The 22,511-nt window shown below is 47.3% G+C and overlaps 1 protein-coding gene across 2 annotated transcripts in view; it reads left to right on the top strand.

The window, feature by feature from the left end:
• Positions 1–22,511, top strand: part of DIS3L2 (DIS3 like 3'-5' exoribonuclease 2) — a 180,633-nt gene that overhangs the window by 126,565 nt on the left and 31,557 nt on the right. For both annotated transcript variants that reach the window (XM_054282520.1, XM_054282521.1), the window contains one exon: positions 16,973–17,052. In XM_054282520.1, coding sequence (XP_054138495.1) covers positions 16,973–17,052 — 80 coding nt within the window. The remainder of the gene's footprint in view (positions 1–16,972; positions 17,053–22,511) is intronic.

The following is a 22,511-nucleotide window of genomic DNA, read 5'->3' on the forward strand; positions in this document are numbered from 1 at the left end:
AAGGAGCTCCCCACACAGTGGTGCTCTGGCATTAATTTACCATCAGTAATGCAAGAGTGGGTTATGACTTTATTCTTCCTGGAGAAAGTATTCCAGCCACTTGCTCAGATATTCAAGACCTCTGGTGGTGTACAAGTGGTTTTCTTCTAAACAAACACAGCTTAACCCTTGAATTTTATTAATTCTATCACAGACATGCAAGCTGAGAAACTTCTCTGTAAAAACCAGGTCTTTTGCTTAAATTTTGAGATGCTGTGTGACACAGCAGAAGTGTTAGTTGTTCTTTCACCTGCTAGCCTCAGAGCAAGTATCAGAGGAGAGGCTGGCTGCATCCTTCCAGACGATGGGAATGGTATGAAGAGGTGAAGCAGTTGCCCAAGCTCACATGGTGTGTTGGTGGCAGAGCTGACAGGACTTTATCTGATTCCCCTGCCAATCCAGTGCCTTGAGCCAATGCTGACCATTCTCTTCATCTCTTGTTTATTACTGACACCTGTTGAATAAGAACCGGTGCTTCTTTGTTTCTGCTGTGTATTGCTGGCCCAGTTAAGGACAGGGTTTTTTATCCTGGTTCCCCAGCAGATACGTCTCACAATTCAGAGCAGAGAAACATGAGGGGGTGAACTGTGGCCAGCACATCTCAGCAGTGCAGAAGCAATTGGTGTGTTTCACAATTAGCCTCTCTCCCTATTCTTTTCAGTTCTTGGGCTTTGCCTGTGTATGCCAGGACCAAGCCAGTGGGCTGCTATCCCATGGATGTCCCTCCTGCTTGCCTGGGACGGAGTTGCAGTGGGCAGTACATCATTAGACCTTCCAAATTGCTTGGCTTTTTCTGTTGCTTGAATGCAGTTGGTGATCAGCCATTGTAGAAGGGGGATGAGCTGGCAGTCATTGCATGCTGACTTGCAAGCAAGGTTGAAGGTGTTTGCAAGCAGTCCAAATTCAGACATGAAGTACACATCTCTTGATTCTGTGGATTAACTGCTCGCAGATGGATCTTGCCCTTGTCTTGTGACAGACAGCCTGGTGTCATCTGCTCAGACAGTGCCACATAGCATGTCTAGGGGAAATAGAGGGCATCTGTGTTGGCTTAGTGTGGTGGAATGTGTCCCAGATGTGATGCTGATAGCTCAGGTGGACAGAGGATTCAGTGCTTGATCCAGCTGAGCAAGCCGCTCTCTGGTATTTTTGAAGTTGATAGGGAGAGTAGTGGCTTCTGCTGGCTGTATTGAAAAAGGTTCAGGATGGAAAAACTGGTTCTTGATGAAGCAGAAACAAACTGGTTCTTCAGTGTCTCTGATAGCAAGACAAATAAAACCCAGGAAAACACGTCTGTGTAGAAGTGCATGTGGGGTGAGTGCTGGGAGGAAATTCTTATTTTACATCTTCTGCTGAGGAAACAATCCTTGCTCTGAGACTCCTGCCCTCCACTTAATGGTTTTTCTTCCCTGGTGATGAACAGACGTCATCAGAAAGTCTCTTGTTGTTCCAGATTCTGTTTATCACATATTTGAACAAAGACTTGACAAGGGTTTTTTTTTCAGGTATTAATTATAGTTGACTGCAAGGCTAATCCATCATCCTCTTTAGATGGAGTCACTGGGTGTTGACTGATATAGCTGCAAATGTGATCAATCTGCCATAGGTGAAGATGTAGCAGCTCTTTGTCAGAGCCATTTCAGTTTCACCCAACAGTATATAGAAGAAAGGCTAATTGTATAATAACAAAAGACAACGTTTGGAAGGAGATGAAAGATTCTGACATTACAGTTCTGTGATTTCTCATTTCAATTCTGAAGTGAGAAGGGAAAATATTCATGGCCACAACTCATTTTATCAGGTGTTTCTGGGCATGATCACTCCTTCTGAGTCCTGGGGTATTTTATCTTTTGTCATTCATAGCATACGGATGCTGAAGTACAAAGAAGCTCAGAAAGCACCTGTGGTTTTCATAGCCCTCTGAAATGAGACTACAGGATCCAAGCATAGCCAAGATTTTAGCCAAGATCCCAGCAGGTGAGGACAGAGCTGATCTTGCCCTATCTGAGGAAACCAGTGCCTGCTGAAGTCCACTTTTGGGTTTATCTTTAAATGTTCCAAGTGCAAGCTCACATCTTCTGAAGTTATATGTCCTGTTAAAGTTTGCAGTGATTCATTTGGAGTGCATTTTGTTGAGCAACCTCTTGGGTTTGTTTTGAAAGCAAGTGGCTTTGAATCTGTCTTGGGTAGTCTGGATCATTTATCTTGCCCTTTTCTGCATCTTCATGTGGTAACAGGGAAGTTGTTTAAGCAAACAAACATAATTCAGAGTATGGATTTCCCCTGAATATGAAATTGCGTAAAATGGGAGCATGAGGCATGACATCTCAGATAAGGTTGTTGGTCCACGTTGCACTTATTTCTTTAGCTGGGATTTGAGGAAGATCTCCTCCCTGAGTGTACTCCTTCTTTGTGCAGCTCTGCCTTCACTGGTGGGGGACACATTCCCTGTTGTTTCCTGCTTCCATCTTGAGGCACAAACACCCATCGCTCCCATCAGCTTGTGAGTACACATCATGTGAGTACACATGATGTGTATTCACAAGTTACTGCATTGTCACACCTTAAACCTGCCAACACTGCTAAACTTTGCCCTCTGAAGGAAGCATATTTCTATTTTGGATCTCATCTGGCAGCTAATATCTTGCATTTGTGCTAAGTTGGTTAGTTACCAGCTAAGCTGGCCACAGTCCATTGCCCATCTGTGATGGGCTGCCATTTAATTGGTGGTCACTTGAAAACTAAGCAAGAGGCAGTGAGAAAGTAGCCTCAAGAGTTTGTTGGACTTGAGTGGCATGAGGAACTTGAGACATCTGGAAGAAACCAGCCATGCAAAATCACTGTGCAGGGGGTTTTGTGGGTAATTCCTTTAACTGGGCTTGAAAAACTTGTTTCTGTCACAGAAATACAAACTAACCAAGCAGTCACTCTTGCTTGGCCTTTTTTGTAAAAAACCAGCCTAGCCTGAATGCAACAAAATTTAATTTGTGCCATCCTTGACAGCTGAAGTAAACCTGCCCTGTCATGGGTTTGATCTGTGTGATCCTGCAGAACTGGGGAGCTTCAGAGCTGTTGCTTATTGGGTGTCTCATGGCAATGCTGAAAAATTCACAGTCCCATGAGTCAGCAGGAGATTTTGCATTAACTTTTGAGTTGTAGTTTCACCTCAATTTCAAGGTCTCTGTTTTAATCTCAAGACCATCCTTGCTTTTCTGAGGAGCAAACCCCTTGGTCCAGCTTGCACTCTATTTCTGATTAGCATGTTAGAGGTAGAACCTGACCTACAATACAGGGAAATAAAATGCTTAAATAGCTAAAATGGGATTTGAAAAAATGCAATTTATTAAATGATTTCTCAGTCATTGATGTGTTTAGCAGGTATAGAAGACAAAATGAACTAAAACAGGCTTTGGCATTTCAGAAAGTGAGTCATTTTTTCTGTTGCATCATGTATAAACTTTTCCCTACTCATGTATATATGGTTAAAATTACTTTGAGGTTTTGAATTCTAACTTCAACTCTCTGTTTTTTATTATTTTCAAGCATTACTGAAAGTGAATTCTGTGCTCACATTGCCTTGCTGTTTAGGTGTTTTGGTTGGTTTTTTTTTTTTTTAAATAAGACAATGGGCAACATGCAGGTGGTTAAATGAGCTGGGGAGTTACTGGTTTCTCATGTTTAGGTAGGAGTAAAAGGCAGATATACTGATGGATCCATAACATTGTTCCAGGGGGAGCTGCTGACAAATATCCTTTATCCAGGGGTGCCAACCTGGAAATCCTTTGCCAGTGTGGTCATCTCTTTTCAGATTCTCATGCATTTATAGAGGTTCCTTGAAATCAGTTTAAAGACCATGAACACGGTGCTGTTGCAACCAGCTGAGAGAGTAAACGGGTGTGTCTTTCCTTAAAAGAGTGTAAGAGAGTACTCTGAGGTTCTCCATGCTGGAAGAATGCTATTGCTCAGAATCCCAGGAGTTCTGAGATAAAGACTAGAGCACACAGTGAGCACTGGGAGATGCCAGATAGAAATATGGCATCTGAATGGAGTTTCCACGGGTCAGGCCCAGCACAGGAGCCAGTTGGTCTCCACATGCTGGGACCAACACGATATTGTACATTTTTCTTGGCATGAAGAAATCCAGCAGAGAGAGATGTGTCAAACCTGTCTTTATGTGCCCATTTCAAAGGGAGACATGGATACTCCTCAGGAGTGACCTGGATGACCTTCTTTCTTCAGAGTTCACAGCTGCCACCTGCAGCCAAGTTCTGCAGGGGACAGAGGACTTGCCCCAACCCCAAGCAGCTGGACAAAGTAACATCACCTGGGCATCATCCCTTCAGGAAAATTGTCTGTAACTTACTTTAGACCCAGCACTGAGGATCAGTGGTTTTGCCACAAGTAGCCTTTGTCATAGTGGTAGCACAGCAATGGGTACAAAACACAGTTCAGAGGAGGAAGATTTACTGAAAAGTGCTTGAATGGCCAAGAAATAGGAGCTACCCAGGCTTTTGTCCCAGCCCTCATTAATTTTCATTGTGGAAGAAGGAAGGGTTTGAAGAAGGGTTTTTTGTTTGTCTGAAATAAAAAAAAAAAACCCAAACCTTTCATGTACCTGTTGCCCCAAATGTTTTTAGAACTAGCGTGCAGCTGCACGGTCTGCCTTGTCTCATTAGAAACTGGCTTGATCTTCAGTCTTGGCAGATTCCATGAGAGTCTAAGAGATCTATTAGAAGGATCAAAGGTGACTCTATGGTATGAGAGGGTAGGAATCTCCCAGCTTATTGCATGTCAGCTGTGACAGTGCAGTGTCTGGCGTGTGTTGTGTCAAGGCTCTGCAGTTATGGCATGCTGGAAATGTAAAACTGGAAAGGGCTTTAGGGGATGATCCTTTTCCTGGCAGTAGCAGGAGCTCAGCTGGTAGCAGTCCTGTGCTGTGTTTGTTGCTGCTCTGTCACTGAGCCTTTGTAGCTGCTGGGACCTGTGAGCCAGAGCAAGTTGCTCTCCTGGGGTTGTCTCCATGACTTTCACCCTCCAGCCATGCAGATACAAAGTGTGTGAAAGAAGTTGCCGTTGGACCTGTCCCTCACGTGTCCCCAGTTAGTCATTGCCTGGAATCTGAAATGCTAAAGGCCTGGAGAAATCTCGTGGGGAGCTCAGCTGAGTGTGCCAAGGTCCTCTGGGGTAGAGTTCAGCAGTCTGAAGGGCTCACCTGATTACAGCAAGGTTGTCATGCAGAGTGACTCACACGAGATTATCTTTGATGTCATGGAGTGTTTCTTCCCATTACAGTTGACAGGACAGTTGGTCAGAGCATGGTAATCATGTGGGTTTGATGCCCCTAGGGGCCATTCACTTAAGAGCTGGACTTGGTGATCCTTGTGGGTCCCTTCCAACTCGGAATATTCTGTGATCCTGTGACAACCTGCTGGCTGCAGCTGTGATGGGATTTTACTTGCTGGGGCTGCAGAGTAGTGCCAGAGTGTGAGATGCCCTCTTGTGCAGTCTGGGCAGCACAGCTGGATGCTCCCATGGCTTGTGGCTTCTCCATGGGCGAGTGGCACGGCTGAGCCCACCAGTGTGGGCAAAGCCTAGCACAGACCTTTGCTCTTCAGTTCTAAGTGAGGATTTCAGCTTTAGGTTAGGTTTATGGAAAGCAGCGTGAGGTTTGGTTTACAAAAGAAAAAAAAATAATCTTTTCAAAAAGCAATTTGTTTCTGCTTTCTGTGAGCAAGGCTTCCAAACGGACTCGGTCAGTTCTGCAGTATGATCAACAGGACTGGAAAAAAATACCAAGTGAAGTAAGGCAGTGGCTGTGGTAAACATGAACTGGGGCCTTGGATGTAGCTAATGGCATACCACAAAAGAGTCTCCTTTCACCCACCACACACGGTGCCAGCAGCAAGCACTGCCAGCGCTGGCGTCTAGCAGAGGAAAGCATCATTTGGCTCCCTTTTGGATTTCATTACTCTTCCTGCACTCCCTCCTGCTCACAGCAAAAGCCTTTCCAGTTGTAAAGAAGTGAATTAACTGCCTTCATGTCAGTGATGGATGAGGCGCTTTCTCCCCCTTCAAAGAGAGGAGCGGTGCCGGTGAATGCGGGACGGCAGAGTTGAAAAGTCCAAGTGGGACAGGAGAGCCCGTGTGGTGACCCAGCTGTCAGGCAGGACACCCTGGGGACCGCTCCCAACGCTGCCCTGGGAGTGGGGAACAAAAAGCTCGCCCGGCCTCAAGGCTCTTTTTTTGTCTGTGTCCTGCTTTCAGTGGACTTGGGCACATCCCTGAGCACACAGCAGCGTTTGTGTGGGTTCAGGGAGCCTCAAAGGCTTTCACAGGGAGCTCCTCCAGGCTGCACAAAGCAGGGTTACCACGCTGGTACTCGGGAGATCTCCTTTCAGGCGTCCATGGCTAATCATATTAAAGGTGACCTCGTGGGCAGCGCTCTCCATTGTTGCCATATGTTTTGTCCAGTGCTTGAGTGATGTTGTGCATTGGAATGTATTCATGCGTCGCCTAATTTAATCACCAGCCTTAATCCCCTCTCCTGTTCTACACCCTTAGAATTTACTGGCTCCTTTCTAGCCTCCCATGCATTGTTTGGGTCTCCTTCACAAGATAATACCGATGCCTGGAGAGATTTTTATTTATTTATTTACTTTCAGAAAGTATTTAAAAAAATAATCTCAACCATAAGCCCGGCAACCTCTCGAAAGGGAGAACAAGCACAGTGGATGCTCTAGCAGGCTGATCCTTCTTCCCTGTGATCTTTTCCTTCCAGCTTTTCCATAGAAAAATTAGGGATTAGGCTCATAGGTTTAAAAAAATATAAATACTACGAATGGAAAAATGACTGAGAAAGTGGTGTGTCTCCTTTTAATATTGTTGGAATAAATAGCTAATTTTAAGAACTTGAATCTGTCTGTAAAATACGGTGTTGGTTTCTGCCTTTAAAACTTACTGCTTTGGTATGGACAACTCCTATTCCAGGGCTGACTGGGCAAAATTAACCCAACAAATACCCAAGTCCATCAAGCTGGGAAACTGAAAAGTCTGATTTATCCAAGACTACTGCAAAACTCAGAGAGCTCTGCAAGAGCTGCTGTACTTCACAGCAGACAGGCATTTCTAGGGAGCAGCCTTTGCAGAATGTCTTTTAAGGATAATTTCTAAAGATTTTGGTAAGATTTCCCTGCTCCAGCTGATGCTGCCCTGTGGAGGGCTATGTTAAAAATGGAAATTTGAAATTCAGTTGTGTTGTGACTTGCTTTAGGTGTGGATGGGAGCAGTCCTGGCAAGGGAAGGCTGTGATGAGATTTTAGGGTGATACACAATCAGGTTGCTTGTATGCTGAACTAGAGGCAGGAAACCTTACACTTGCTGAGGCAGATTGTTAAATAAACAACCTCATGCTTTGGTTTAGCTCTTGGATTCTCCTACCCTGTGTACAGCATGCTGGTGTCCACACCTGTAAATAATGGAATACATCCTGGGTAACCCTAAACATAGATTGTACCTGAATTACAGCTTTGAGTTTCCCTCTGTGTATGAGTGTGCACGGGCACACATGAGATTCCTGCAGCCAAATTCTCACACGTGAGCTTGCTGATTTTCTCTGACTGTTTTAGGTTTGATGGGAGGAAGGAGGAATGATGTAAAAGGTTGCAGATTTGTGGCTGGTTTTAAAAATAGTTTTAAAATATGATGTATCTTCATTTTAAAGAAATGCAATACTGCTTGGAAACCACAGCTACTGAACATAAACCATGTTGAGCCCCTTACATATGTTTAGTCACAGTGTGGAACAGAGGGTTGTAACAGCCTGCTGTCCATTAGCACTGGAAGAGGATTCCCTGATCCTACCCCCTACATTCTAACCCAGAGATCCATAGCACCATCACAGGCTCTAAATTAATTTGGCCCTACAAAAATGCTATAGAATTTACACCTTTTCTGTGTGAGCCTTGCCAGAGCCCTTTCTGAAGTGCCTGCATGCAGAAATTGCTTCTCTGCTGAAGCACAGCCGAGTTGGAGCTGGAGGGCAGGGTGCCTGTCCCACTGCCAGGGGGTCTGGGCTTGCTGGGACGAGTCTCCTGGCCACTGTCCACTCCCGCTTCCTTCTTTTGCTGTGACAGAGGAGCCTGGAGCCTCTAGGAAAATGTGGGCAGGAGCAGGTTGCTGCCAGAAGAATTCAACCACGCCACAAGCAGTCTCTTCCCAGGGGAGCCTGGCAGTTGTGCTCACAGCAGCAGCTCGTGCTGTCCATGGGAATGGAGAGGGATGTCTGTGGAAAGCTTTGGATCTCCTACTCATGCACTGAGCAACTGTGCTTAGACACACCACGGGATTTTGGTGAAGTCAGGGAAAGGAGGTCGTGGCACACAGCTGACCTGTGCCCATGGAGGAGGGTGCCAGCACTGCCCTGGTGGGATGTGGAGTGATGTTCTGTGGCATGCAGCTTTAGGAGAAGATGCTCTGCAGCTCTGTGTGTATGGCAGGAGATGTCTTCCCATCCCCATGCTGTAACAGTGTCAGGGGGAAAAGGTTTGGCCAAGGACATGGTACAGCTGCCTGCAAGGAAGTCCAGGTTGTCCCCAGGGACTGAGCAAAAATTGAGTCAGCAGCACTAGATCTGGACTTCAGGATTGCCAGGTATTTCACAGCAGCACCCCAAGGGATGGTGTGTCTGTCAAACTGAGATCAGTGCGGTGTAATCAGGGTATTCTGCACTTCACAATCCCAGTTAATGGGTTGCAGATATAACTGAACCTAGAAATACTGTTGTGATTGCTCTTGTTACCTGGTAGAGCTCTTCCCATGTCAGCACAGGGGCTGTTCATTTTTTAATGGATTTATCTCTTGTATGGAGGGTATTACAAGCTTTATCTGTCTTCCAGTGAGACTCCACGGAAATCCCTCCAGGCATGAGACAGTACCTGGGTGCTGAATTAATCTGTGCTTCTGGATTCTCACAGCTCCATTAGTGGCTTAGCAGGGGAAGCAGTTTCCATTAACAAACTTAAGAAAATAGGATTTGCTTTGTTTGATCTGCCCTCGGTTCCTGGTATCCTCCCAGTAGCAATGACAAAGACTGGGCACATTATGGGAAGGCACAAAATAGTCATGGGGAAGACACAAAATAGGCTGATTTGTAAAACATGTATCAGCATCCTCCAGGGCTCCTGGGGTGAGGGAAAGTTGTACTATAGTCAGGTGCAGTAAAAGACACCAAACTTTTCTTCCTCCTGCCACATACCCAGACACATCTGCACCCACGGCTCTTACCCTGCCTTCCCTGTGCCTTGAGCCATTTGAAGACAGCACAGTGTCACCTCCTCCTCCAGGTAACCACTGCTGTCTGCTCTGTTCCTGGCGTGAGGCAGCTCTCAGAATAACAGAAAATGAAACAGCCAAGCAGTGAAACTTGGCATATGTCTTGTTAGTGTCACATTGTTTTAATGTGGCATTTCCTAGGGATGTTTTGCTTCTATTTTCAAATTGGTATATGTGTAGAAAATACTTTTAACTTCATTGACAGTTCCCTAGTGGTCTAGGACATGCAGTGCAGTGTCATAGTTTGTCAGCTTTTGAAGAAGGTATTTTTAATCCACAAATTCAAACCCTTCACAATTGTATAATCTGTATTTTAGTTTTGTGGTTTCCTAATCGTGCATGTAGAGAATGAGCTCATCCAGTTTATAAAATGAACGGAAGTATCCAGCTCTTCTTTCTAAATAAATCTGGATCCATTTCTTTGTGGATTGCATCTGAAACCTCCGATGCAGGCAAGTGTGAATGCTTAAAAATAAACTCATTTGCAGTTTATATTTTTGCCAAGTGGTGAAAGTTGTCTTGTGCCCCGTGTTTCTAGAAAGGCTCTTCAGCTTTGACTTGCAGCTGTGATATAAAAGCCGAAGGTGTGATGCCAGCTTGTCATTTTGGTGACAGCATCTGCCTGTCTTTGCAAAGGATCCAGTGACAGATCTTCCTGCTTTTGCTGTGCTGCCCAGCCACCCATAGCAGAGGTTTTGGGGGGCACTAGCCATCAATAGGGCAGTCCTCCTATGTGCCAGGGAATATGTGCTGGTGACTTCACTTCTCTGACAGGGAGACCCCTCACTGCATCCCAGGGCTGATGTTGGCAGAGAAAGAGCTGTTGCAGACTGTGGGATAATTTAGTAATAGCTTATTGTGGCTTTGGGTCCCAGGCTGGGAACCTTTGGGTTTCCAGATTAATTTAAGAGGGAAGAGCTGTCTTCTGTCTTCCATCTGCCATGTCAGGAATTCACTGGCTTTTCCTGTGTTTTATGCAGCTGTGTAATGCAGACTGCAGCTAAGTAAATGGTAGGATTTTAAAATAAAAGTAAGCAGTGGGATTCAGACCAGAGTAATACCCCAAATGTGTTTCATCTCCTTCTCCTAGACTGTTTTGAGATTTGATTTGACGTTGTCCTTAGCCACACGCATGGACCTTGTAGGCTGTTAACAAAGGCACTTTGCTGGCTAATGTGCTGAGGAAATGAGGCAGCAGGGACAGCTTCAGGGATGTCTTAGAGAATTTAAACCTTCACCTGGAAATTGTGCTTGTAGGGATGAAGAGAAGGAGCCTCACTGAGGAGGCAGTAGGTGTGATGTACCAGCTTAGGACCAATTAATAACTTTCAACCAGTAACAGCAGCAGTCCCATAATCAGGTGCTGAGATTTGCTGTCTACAAAGCCAAAAGGAAAGGACTGCTCCAAGCCAGTGTGAAAGGTAACTCGCTGAGCTGGTAGCAAGTTTCCTTGTCTTTCCTCTTTTTTCCACTGTAGGACTTTTGGTTTGTCCTTTATTACCCCCATCCTGTCCTTACCACATGTTCTTCATCCACTACCCAGGGTCTTTCTCCAGCAATTTTGAGCTGCAGCACAAATAGAAAAGCTCATGGAAGAAGTGCTTTGGTCTCCAGAGCAGCTTCTTTAAGTGAAAACACAGCTGTGAGGTTTGCAGCCTGTGCTGCTGTAAGGGCTCATCCAGCCGGCACAGCCAGCACCGCTGCAGTGCTTCCAGCACGCAGGAATTGGGAAATCCATTGTGAACAAGATTGAGTTTGATGGCCTGCGTGGAGGCAGATGGATGTATTTTTAAGGGATGAGGTGCCAGAAAACTCTGTGATTACGTTACTGGAGCATGGCTCGTTTTTTGTGGTTTTAAAAGTGAGTGTCAGGACTTCAGGACTATTTCTTTTTCGGGTCAAAACCGAAGTTTGGGCAGGGCATAAAAACCTGCTTGATGACTAAGTTTATTCTTAAAAAGCTTTCTAGAGCTTGCTGGAGAGGGGAGCCTTATTCCAACCCAGAGCAGATACCAATCTTTTTGGACTTCCATGCAAATGGGGTTAAAACTGGTTAAGTGCCCAGGGTGAAAAAGAAGCCCTGCCTTTCAGAAAACTGTTTTCAGTGTGATCTTTAGATCAGTTCCCTGTTTTTTGTCTCAGAGGCTCATATTCTGCCTCGCCTCCTTGCCCTGGGTGAACTCTTTCTGCTTGAATTCCCCCTACATCAGTGGAATTACCTTGACCAGTTCCAGCTGAGGCTGCCCTTACATCGCCCTGTGACTGGGACAGCTCAGGTCTGACCTGGTTCCTCGGCTGAACCGATAATACCTCTCTGACACAGTGCATGTGTAGAGAAAACTTTTCATCTCATGACAAAGGTTTGGTGCTCAGAGCCAAGGCTGGGAACAGAGGATCCAAGCCAAGCCATTAACTCAAGGGGGGCATGCAGAATTTGCCCAGTCAGGTCAATATAGGGACTGGCAGTGTTTCAGTAGCCAGGAGTGCTCCTCATGCTCTTTTATTTTGAGCTACCAGGCTTTATCGCATGACCGAGCCCCCAGCTGCTGCAGGTCTAAAGCACTCTTTAAAATGAGGATGGCTGCTGGCTGCACCAACACCCAGGCAAGTCTGGAAGTCCATGATGATGTGAAGCACTGTTCACTCTCTCTAAAAGTCTCTTCTTAGCCTTGGTGGAAGAAGCCACAAGATGTGGGGAGCTTCCCTGACACTGTCACCAAGGCCTGTCTGCCTGAGCAGGGCATGGGATCCCCTCTGGGCTCAGGCAGCACAGAGTGCACTGAGGGGCAGCTGCTTCTCTCCTTCACTGGTGTCTCATATCTGTGCACTGGTTTAGTGTCTGCTCACCTCTGCTGAGGGTGGGATGGGAGCTTTGGGTGCAGATGAAGCACATCAGTGTCTGCAGATGGGGGAACAAGTAGCATCCTGCTGCTGTCAGCCAGCTGCATCCTTGGCTTAAGGATGTAGGGATAGAGAGTGGGAGCATGTTACTCATCCGAAGAGTGGAGTAATTGTACAAACAAGTGTTATGTGCACACAAGTGTTATGTGAGCTCAGGAGATGCCTTTCCTTAAGGTGGCTTTCCTCAAGGAGGTGGCATTGCCTTCACCTTGAGCTTGCAGTACGTGCCACCAAACCGCACCAAGGATCTGTGAGGGCTTCTGTGTGCTGTGAGTACATTCTCTTACTCCATTGACCAGTCACAGGATAGTGTGCTCACACCTGCTTGGTGCCTTAAAAGAGATACTCCCATCCATGGAGTCAGCAGCATCCTGCCCATCAAACAACCTGCCCCAGCCCCTTTGAATTTCAGTGCTCTCCTGCTCTTCTGTTCGGGTGTATTGCAGTTGTGTCTGGTGACAAGTGAGCCTATCCATCACTGTATCCAAAGAGACTCAAATTACTCCTTTTGACAGCTCTTATTCACACACCTCCCTGTGCCTCTGACGTCTCAATTATTGATGGGGCTCTCCTGGTAGGCAGCACTCTGTTCTCAGCATGGCTGCCTTCCAGCTCCCCACTGAGTTCATGCACACACCATGCCGAACGCTCCTTTATGTGCAGAACCACTGGAGTGGAAAGGGATCTTTATTAGCATGTGAGCTCCAGGGCTGCACTACCAAAGGGGGCAGTGCAAGCCAAATCACACCACAGTTCAGCACTGGAAATTTGCTCTCCCCCTCCTCTCCCAGGGAAGCACAGCAGAGTTTTGTAAAATGAAATTATTTCATATGTCTAATGGTGAAGATCCCTTGATCTGATGAACCTCCCTTGTGATGGGGGTCACCCTGCAATTGCATTTCTCTAAGATACTTCAGTCCCCGATTGCCCCTGCAGGTATAAAATGCAATATTTTTGGGAGCAGTGCCTTTCCCTGTGCTGTGGTATTGGCTTGTTTTCTGGCTTTACAGCAAGGCCCTTCTGACAAGGAACGGTGACACACAAAAAGGAGCTTCAAAGCAGCAATGTGGTGTTGGAGCAATGTTGTCAAATTGGTTAAGAGTTAAAGCTGTGCCAGAGGGGTAATTGCAAAAGGCTGCTGGATTGTAGGGCTTTTTGTATGCAGGAGGTTCTGGATGTCTCGTGACCTTGCTGCAGCAAAAGTCAGAAGAATGATGAAGTGGTCAACCAGCTCTTGACATTTGTCCCAGCCTTGCCCTGCAGCCTTCTGTGATTCAGAAGTAACCAGAGGTTTTGTGTGTAGTGGGTGAAGGCAAAAGGAAAGGGCATCTTCTGGAGAAGATAGGACCAGAGAGAAGCAGTGCTGTAGGGGTGCAGAGAGCTGGGAAAGGACACTTGAGTTTTGTTTTCAGAAGTCTGTGGCAGCAGGCCACAGATTAGATTCATAGATTAAGTATAGCATGAGAGAAAAAATCTGTGCTGACCTTCCAAAGCACTGATGTGCTGGGGAGCATGAGTGCCTTTACAGTGAGCAGGGCAGTGCAGAAGTGACAGAGTCTGGCCAGTGGAGCTCTCCCGAAGCTCCAGTGCCAGAGAGGACCCAACTGCAAGATGTTCAGTGGGTGTGGACAGCCTTGTTAAGCTTAGCAGTAAGCTTGTAGTTTCTGCATTCCCAGTGTGCTCCCTGCATAGCTAGTCCTTCCCTAGCTGCCTTACCTGCTGTGATGAGTTTTGCCTGAGGGCTTTGTGCTCTCTGCAGAGGCCAAATACCACCAAAGGAGCAAAGGCAGCCAGACCATTGCTGGTGGCTGCACAGTCAGAGCTTGACTGTTCATTTGGGGTCTGTAAGGACTCCTGGTGACAAGCACAGGTCCCCTCTTACCCCTTCTGGCTGACCATGACAGTGCATGAACAGGGCAGATCTGCAGAAAAGCATGGGCTGTGAATCAGTGACAGCTGCCTTGAGCTTTGGTTGCTGGGACAGACCTTTAGTTACACACCTCTCTGTGTGACAGCCTGACCCTGACCTTTCTCTGAGTGTGGTCCTCTTGTCACTGTGGATGATGGCAACGTCCTCTTGCCTGACAGCATTGACCCAGATGGCCAGGCCATGTATAGTCCCCACCATCCAGGCCTTGCTGGCACTGGTAGATGATGCAGAGATGGCTGAGCCTGCCAAGTAGGGTGTGTTTTATTTGTCTGGAATATCATGAGCAGACAAAGGAGGATTAAAATAACAGAAAGTTGAAAACCCGTTATCTTTGGGAACTGTGATCTTTCCTTTTGGGGTAGGCAGGTTTCATGGGATCTCGTCCCCCCCAGATAGTGGAAAGGTCACCTTCCCATACCTGATAGCCCCAAGGCTTTCCCTAGCAGCCTGTGAAAACAAGGCTGTTTTCCTTCCCAGCCTTTTTCCTTCCTTCCTTTCTTCCCTCCCCCTGGATTTGTGTCCTTGCACAGAGGTGGTTCCACCCTTGAGCTCTGCTGGGCACCCAGAGCCCAGGTGAGCTATAACCAGAGATGCTCAGTTAGTGCCACCCCAGAGCCCACTTTGCTGAGAGCTGCAAGAAAGAGATTCAGGCACTCCTGAGTTTGTCCTGATCAAAGTTATTGTTGGAAGTTGCCAAAGTCACAATTTTGCCAAATTTTGCACTTCCTTTTTTTGCTTCATCTCCACTGATTCTGTGGTGCAGTGCCTTTTCCACAGAGAAAAGGATCTGGTGGATCGGTGTCTGCGATAATTGCTGTCCCTTTGGACTCAGAGATGCTTCCTAATATTCCAGCAGGAAAGCTTTGGAAAACCTAGCCCAGAAAAAACGGCTTTAAGCAGTTCCCATTTCCTCCTTCAGTTCCCCACACCAGGGACTCTGCTTATGGAGCACATATGGCCAGCAAGGTGATTGCTTGTCTCCCTGGGGGAGGTTCCTTTGTTTCTTGCTGACCTCCTGCTCCCATGTGGTAGCTGCCATGAGCCATCATAGCATCTGGAGAGGCTGGATCCACAGCCAGGCTTCATGGGTCTTGGCCAGAAGCAGCACCCCCAGCCAGGCCTGCTGTCCTGCCATGAACATTGCTCTCCAGAGTGGCTCTGAGTGACCTTGCTTGGTGCAAGGTCAGGGCTTGCAAGAAGGGGAGCTGTGGAGAGTGTTAAGAGCTCGCTGTCTTGACAGTGCTATAAATGTGATGTGTGTACCATGGGCACTCATGTTCTGTGGTGTTCACAAGCTTGTGTTTCAGAGTGCCTTACACTGGTAGGGCTGTGGAAGTCAAGGCAGCTCAGCTGAATTTGGCCTCAGCCTAGTACTTGGTTCTTAACTCAGTGTTCAAGGTGGTGAATTTTTCAATGATTTCTTGGCATGCAGTTTTATTTGGGTCAGTGAGAGCACAGTGTGTGACTTTGCTACTCTTTAGGGAAGGGAAAATCAGTGCATCATCTAGTGATTCAGCACACAGGGTTTCTTTACAGCCTAGAGGAGAAAGATGTTTTAATTCTGTGTTCATTCCTGAATAAGCCATTAATTTGAGTTGGCAATTTTCTTGGAGCCCAGAGGAGAGGAGTCTGTGATCAAATGCAGTGGCTCAACACTGCTCTCCTCGTTTCTTTGCTTAAAAAGGTCAGGCTCATCATAACAAACCTCCTTTGACTTCTAGCCCTTGTGGTGATCTTCCCAGACCGTTTCAGGAGTCCTGCACAATCCAGCACCGGCAACAGCCCTGCTGATAGTAATCTCTGTGACCCCAAAAATACGCATGAAGACTGGCAGCTACCTTCTCTGAAGGATGCTGCCCCTCTTACCCTCCCTGCTGGCTCCTGGTCAAGGTCTGCAGCTCTTTAGGTGAACCCAGGGGTCATGGCTGTGAGAGTGGTGGGACATTGACCTGGGGACCAGCAGCCTTCCCCAGGGTAATGAGGACCTGCTTGGATGTGCAGGGCTGTTGCAGAACTCATTCCATGCTGTTTTCTAGGCAGCTCAGTGTATAAAATCACTGAAGACATTTTCAGCAAAAAAGTCTCCCCACAGAACCATTCTGCTGCTTGTTGAAAGAGGATTAATTTTTCCCCCTTAATAAAACAAGCTGTGTTTGAAATCCAAAAACCCTTGCTGAATGCCTTCTTGGAGCTGCAACCAAAGCAGCTTCCAGGTCCCATTATAGCCTGCTGCCGGAGGCGGATCCAAACTGCAAACCCTTCTAACAGCTCTTTAATAACTCTGCACAGAAGGAAAAATCTGTCACCTTTCCCTCTGTGGTTTCTCCTCTGTTCTAATGCACTGGAGGAACGAGATGGAGCCGGGAAGGTTTTCAGAGAAAGGCTCGTGGGAACTGCAGCTGCCGCTGGAGAAAGTCGTTTGCGCAGTGTCTGAGGGGAACCGCAGCCGCGCTGCTGAGGGTGCTGTGTGTGGGTGGGTTTGGAGAGCTCAGCTGTTACAACCCGTGCATTTCAGAGGAACCACGAACACTTTATAGTAACAAAGGGTGGAAAAAGCAAGAGGTTTCTGCAATGCATGTGACTTTTCCCTGAGGTTTGGAACCCCACAGTATGTTCCAGGCCACGGTGTTTGCGTGTCAGCCTTGGTGAGTTAAGCTTTCTCCCACAAGCCTTGCTTGAAGTTGCTGTAATTATCAAGAGCCTAAAATGTTGCTTTTTTTTTCCCTCTTTCTCTCTCTCTTCGTTGTCCCACACCCCTTCTCCTGTGTGCAGATGAAGCTCTCGTTTGCCTTGGACCAGGAGAGTGGGATGCCTCAGGGCTGTTATATCTATCAGTACCGAGACAGCAACAGGTAAGTCCTGTGGAAGATTACACACAGCAAACACGGGAAGGTGCAGTGAAAGGAGACTGCCCTGCCTCCTGGCAAAGGGACCACAACTGCTTCAACTGCTTGTACCACTTAAAAGTAGATTAAAGAAGACCCCAGGCTTGACCTGAAACTGGGAACACTCCTGTAAAGGCCAGATTCTTTAAAATGCACGAGGCCCTGCAGCCCCTTGTTTGTTTTTTTTTTCTCTAGCTTTTAAAAGCTGCTTTTATTTGTCTAAAAGGCCTGCTCTTGGGTACCTCGAGCTTTGACAGAGCTCACCCAGGCTTTGCCCAGGGGTGTTTGCAATTCACACTCTACACTGTTGGGGTAACTCTGGGAGCATGGCCTGGGGGAAAGCACCCAAAGGCTGCAGAGCACTTGAAAGCAGAGCCCTCACCTGTGCTTAGCTGGACTTACAGAGCATCCTGTTCTCTCTGCTGAGGCTCATGCAGGGGTTCACTGAATGGCCTGTGAGGTACCATAGCCCCAGTGCAGCCACGTGCTCTGTTTTTGTAAGATACTATATGATATTCAAGCTTTGGATGTGTTTAGAGCACAGAGTCCTCTGTTTCTAGGTATTCTGCCTATTTTTACTAGCTGCTGTAGTGAATTGGCACCCAAGATGTTTTTATTTCAAATCACATTCTCATTATCAAATTGACAGCAGCAGCAGAGTTCAGGATATTTCTGTGTTCGCCCTGAATACCAGCATGTCATAAATCCATGGCCTGTTACTCCACCCATGGAGTTCTGCTTCTTGCCAGTTATTCAAGTTAACCTAAAAAACGAGAGTATATGAAATTGTCAATGAACAGAACAGCCTGTAATTAGATCTTCTCAGAAAGGCCAACAAGAGCAGTCCCAGTGAGGAGGAGGGACATCTGCAAATGCACAGAGCAGGGTCTTAGCTGAGAAATCTTAATATTTAAACAGGAAGGGAGGTCATTTGTGGCAGACTCCTTCCTGCCTGTGGGTGGGTGATTAGCACCCATGGTACATGGTCCCATCCCAAGTATCCCAGGCCCAGAGCCTTGTGTGGGCAGAGTTGGTGTCTCCAGCACCACCAAGCTCTCAGGGCAACGTGCAGTTCAGCACCAAAGCATAAAATCACCAAGGGAGGAGCCTCTGTTTTTGAGGGTCTTAAAGGCAGTGGCACACAATGAAAAGTGAGGAAAAGAACTCCCCCCAGACCTGATAGGCTTTGTTGAGGATGTTTATAGACCGGTGTTTCTAATTGTGTGGTGTATATCTCAAAAATCAGCAGCTGTGGTTTTTCTGCCACGGACCCTCCTCTCCTCAGGCTCCAGTGGGTGTTTTCTGCCATTGTTTGAGGAAACTCCAGGGACATGAGTAGAACTGTTTTGTTTAAGTGCTAAGGCCAGTAGCAATTCTTCTTGGAAACCTTGCTGTTAGCTGTGAGAGGCCCAGTGTGTGACAAAGTAGCTGTGTCACATTAACAGCTGTTGATTGAGAGATGTATGGCTGTGTCCTGCAATTCTGGCAGGCATGGGAGCTGAGCCACCCTGGGCCATGCCAGCCAGCATCATGGCTTGAAAAAATACATTGTGGGCAGGATGAGTGCGATTGCAAGTAAATCCAGACTCTGTGTGTGCCTGACAGATCCACACTGCAATTACACCTTCATGCAGTACTTTGTATTTCATAGCTTGCTTGGCCAGGCTGTGGGGAGCAGGATCCCATTTCCCAGGGAGAGCCTTGCTAGGTTTGCACACACGCTTAGCCCCCCCAAACCCTGTGTGCAGCCCAGTGCTTCTGGCAGTCCTGGGCTGGGGAGCTGAAGCGTGAAGGTCTGTGCTACAGCTGACGTGTTCTCGCAGGTAAAACACCCTTGAGCTGAACATGTGCTTGGTTCTGGAACCAAGCACAAGAACTTTAAATTTGAATAGTGTTGGGAAGCACCAGATGTGGCTCCTGCTCAGCAAAGCAGAGACTGTTCTTCTGAAGCACTGGGCCTGCCATAGGGTTAATCTGATGTCCATACAGTAACATGGCACTTGTCACGATGGTTCTTCATTATAGTAATTTTCCCGGGTAACTTGTAAAGCCTGTGTTCTCCCAAGTGCAGTCAGGCTTTAACAGTACCCATCAGGACTCAGGGGGGAACAGTTCCTCTGCCTGCTGAAGATGTAGTCAGAAGCTAAAGCAACATAACCTTGGTGTCTACATTCTATTTTGGAACCATTTACAGCCCAGAGAAGAAATACTGGTGACACACTGCAAGCTTATGCATGAAAATGTGCACCCTAGAGCCCAGTGCCCTCAGCAAAGCATCAGACCTGGGACCTGCTCCAGGGAAAAACTTATGGCAGGCATGCAGATGTGTGAAGCTCTTGAGCAGCAGCTTTAACAGGAGAAAGCTGAAGTGACTGAGGTGATTCTGGCAGAAACCCATTCTGACCTGGGGAGTGCACCCTGTGCCCCAGAGATCTGCACCAGCCGGGCTGTGTGTGTCAAGGCTTGGTGTCACCCTGGTTACTGATGGAATGTCCCCTCCCCTGCAAGTGGCAAATGCTGTTCCAGGCTGCAGCCAGATGGGGCCACCGGAGAACAGCGGATATTGGTCTCCCACTTGGAGAACAAAGGACTGCAGCATTGCTGAAAGTGTAATTACCAGAGCAATTAAAATTTCTATTGATTAGGCTAGAAGTGCAAGTACCATGCAGGCTCTTACAAGGGCAATCAATTGGAATTTGTTCCCTTTAAAATGATAAAACCCTTCCAAGGATATGTTCCTCCTCCAGTCAGCTGTGTGTTGCCTGCCTGTCTGCAGGAACATTCATGGGCACAGTGCCACCTTGGGTGCCAAGCACTTTGGGTGGACCGGACTCAGCAGAACCTTGGAAGTCTTGGAAGCCTTGGATTGAGAGCAAAAGAGGTGCTGAGGCCCCAGCTGCTTTCACTGCCCTTCCAACCCCTGCTATAATAGATAGGTATCCAGTGGCACTTGATAGTCCCAGTGGCAGCTTGGAGCTGTATGGAGGAACAGAGCTGTTACTGCTCCTGCAGTCACAGGGGTGAGACCAGGGGACATCACTTCTCCTCTCTCCTCTTCCTCCTGCTCAGACCTAGGTGTTTTCATCCCCTGGGCATCCACTCCTTTCCAGCTTGTCAGTCCTTCCTGGCCCCGGAGGAAGTGGCTTGACCTGACAGAAGCAAGCAATGTGCTTTCTCATTTTTGAGCCATTTTTGCTTAAATTCTCCCTAATGGAGATCAGTCAGTGTGGTGGCCAGAGCCCCAGGTCCTGTGAGGGGAGCACTGTGCTGTGACACAGAGACAGACAGTGACGGGTGCTGGGTGACACTTGGAACAGGAGCATACTGTCACCCCTCAGATGGCCCTGGAGCAGTGACATCAAGGAGGGGACAGCCCTGCTAGGCGTCCTGTCAGGTGTTGACACGGCACATATCAGGTGTTGACAGTGGGACTGGCTTTCTTTCACTGCCACTTGACACAGGCTGGATTTCTCTGATCCTGCACAGGATCCAATTGCAAAACCCAGCCAGGCAGTAAAAGACCATCAAGTTCATTCACACCCACCATGGCTCATGAATCCTGTCTTACAACATGCCCTCACCAAGGCCCTGATCCAGGAATGTGTTATGGGCTGTGCTGAGGAAGCTCCAGCTGCCCACTCTGAAGCCAGCCTGCCCAGTGTGCCTGGTCCTGCTCCTGTGGGCTGCAGGCAGCAGGAAGGATGAGGTCCTAAAGGTTACAGCTCAGCATGAGAGACTTCTTCCAGCCTGTGTGCAGGAAGAGCCAAAGCCAATTCCAAATCCCCCTGGAAGAAATTAATTACAGGAAGTCCAGTGTCTTTTGGCTGAATCCAAGAAATAGAAAATGCAATCTGTTCTCTGCACTCACCATCACTATCCAGATGCTTCTCTGGAGACCTTCTAGGCTCTGCCCATCTACCCACAGCAAGTCTGATCCTTCAAATGCCTTTGTCTTCCCTCCCAACACTGATTACTGCCACCTTTCTCAGATGAGGCAGTGCTCAGGGTCTCTGCCATCCCAGACCCACCCGAGAGGTGTAAATCCCTGTCAAGTATGACACTTCCTTGTCCCTAGCTGGTACTTCTCTAATATGATTTTCCTGCTCCCTCAGGGTTGAGGTTTGGGTCTGTTTTTGAGGTCCCTTCCCCACATCCCAGATTCCACCTTTGCCAATAGACCAGCTTGCAGCTCACCAATGAATTTCATTTTAATTCTGTACAGCAGCTGCAGTTTGTGTCAGGATTATGAATTTGCAGTGGGGACTTTCACATTCTCTTCAGAGTAATTTCAAAACCCAGAGGAGCAGCATCTTGCATGGAAGCACTTAGAGACCTCATACAAAAGCAGCATTGGAGTATTGATCACTTCTTCTCTCTGGGGACCCAGAGTGCTGCAGATTGAGCTGCTGTGCAGTGTAGCCACTTGCGGGCAGCACCACACAACTCTTCAGAATGAGAAGTGAAAAACAGCTCCAGTTGAAAGGAAAAGTGGTGCCCCCTTTTATATAGAGATCAGTGATGTCTGGTACATTGGATTATCACTTGAAACACCAGGACTTCAAATGCCAGGGTGCATGCACTCCTGATGCTGACAGACTCATGATACATAATGCTGTTTGGGTTACCAACTGAGCTGTTCTGTGCAATCTTTTCATAAGGTGAATGTAATATCTGCAGTGATGTACCCAATGTGACATCAAGAGAGCCAACCTATAATTATGCTGGAATCGTTTGAATGGGTTATTTGTCACTAACACTTTAGCTCACTCCATTTATTGCTCCTATTCAGGACTGCAGCAGTTTTGGTGTAAACAGAGTTTGTGTCGAGGTTTGGGAGGGTTTGTTTTTACTGACAAAGCAAAGCAGAATTGTTTGGAGTTTATTCTTTTTTGCTAGAAGAGATATTGACTGGCAGTGCTAGGAAGAAAATATGTACAGCAGCTGACACAGCTGCTGGTTTGTTTTCAGGGATACTTCCCAGGTGTACAGCTCGTGTGTTGGACTTTAGCATGGACCTGGTTGTTCTGCAATGAGCTGGCAGGCTTACCGTGTTTTTGCTCCTTTTGAGAAATTGGGTCTTGCAGAGTGGGTTGTTTGCACAAGGAGCTGCTGCACAGCTCACACAGTCCCTGGGTGTCTGACCTGCGTTATTACATGGTTGTTTCATGGTACGCATCCCAGTGAATCAGCACTGCTTCTGTTGGTGCAAAGGAACTCCCCTGGTGGCATCTGATTTCCCAGTTAGTGATCGTGTTCTGCCTCACTCCAACTTGCAGGGCTAGAGAAGTCTCTGAAAGTGGCATCTTCTCCTGTTTGTCTTTTGAGGTGGACTGGAATTTCATGGGGAGAATCCATGTACATGTCCCTTGACATCACAGGCTTGGACAGATGCTTTCTTGCAGCAGTTATTCACCTGAAACTTGTGA

The sequence above is a fragment of the Melozone crissalis genome, unplaced genomic scaffold (genome assembly GCF_028551555.1).
Source record: "Melozone crissalis strain CALT ecotype California unplaced genomic scaffold, PUWL_Pcris_2 ptg000034l_1, whole genome shotgun sequence".
Lineage (NCBI taxonomy): Eukaryota > Metazoa > Chordata > Aves > Passeriformes > Passerellidae > Melozone > Melozone crissalis.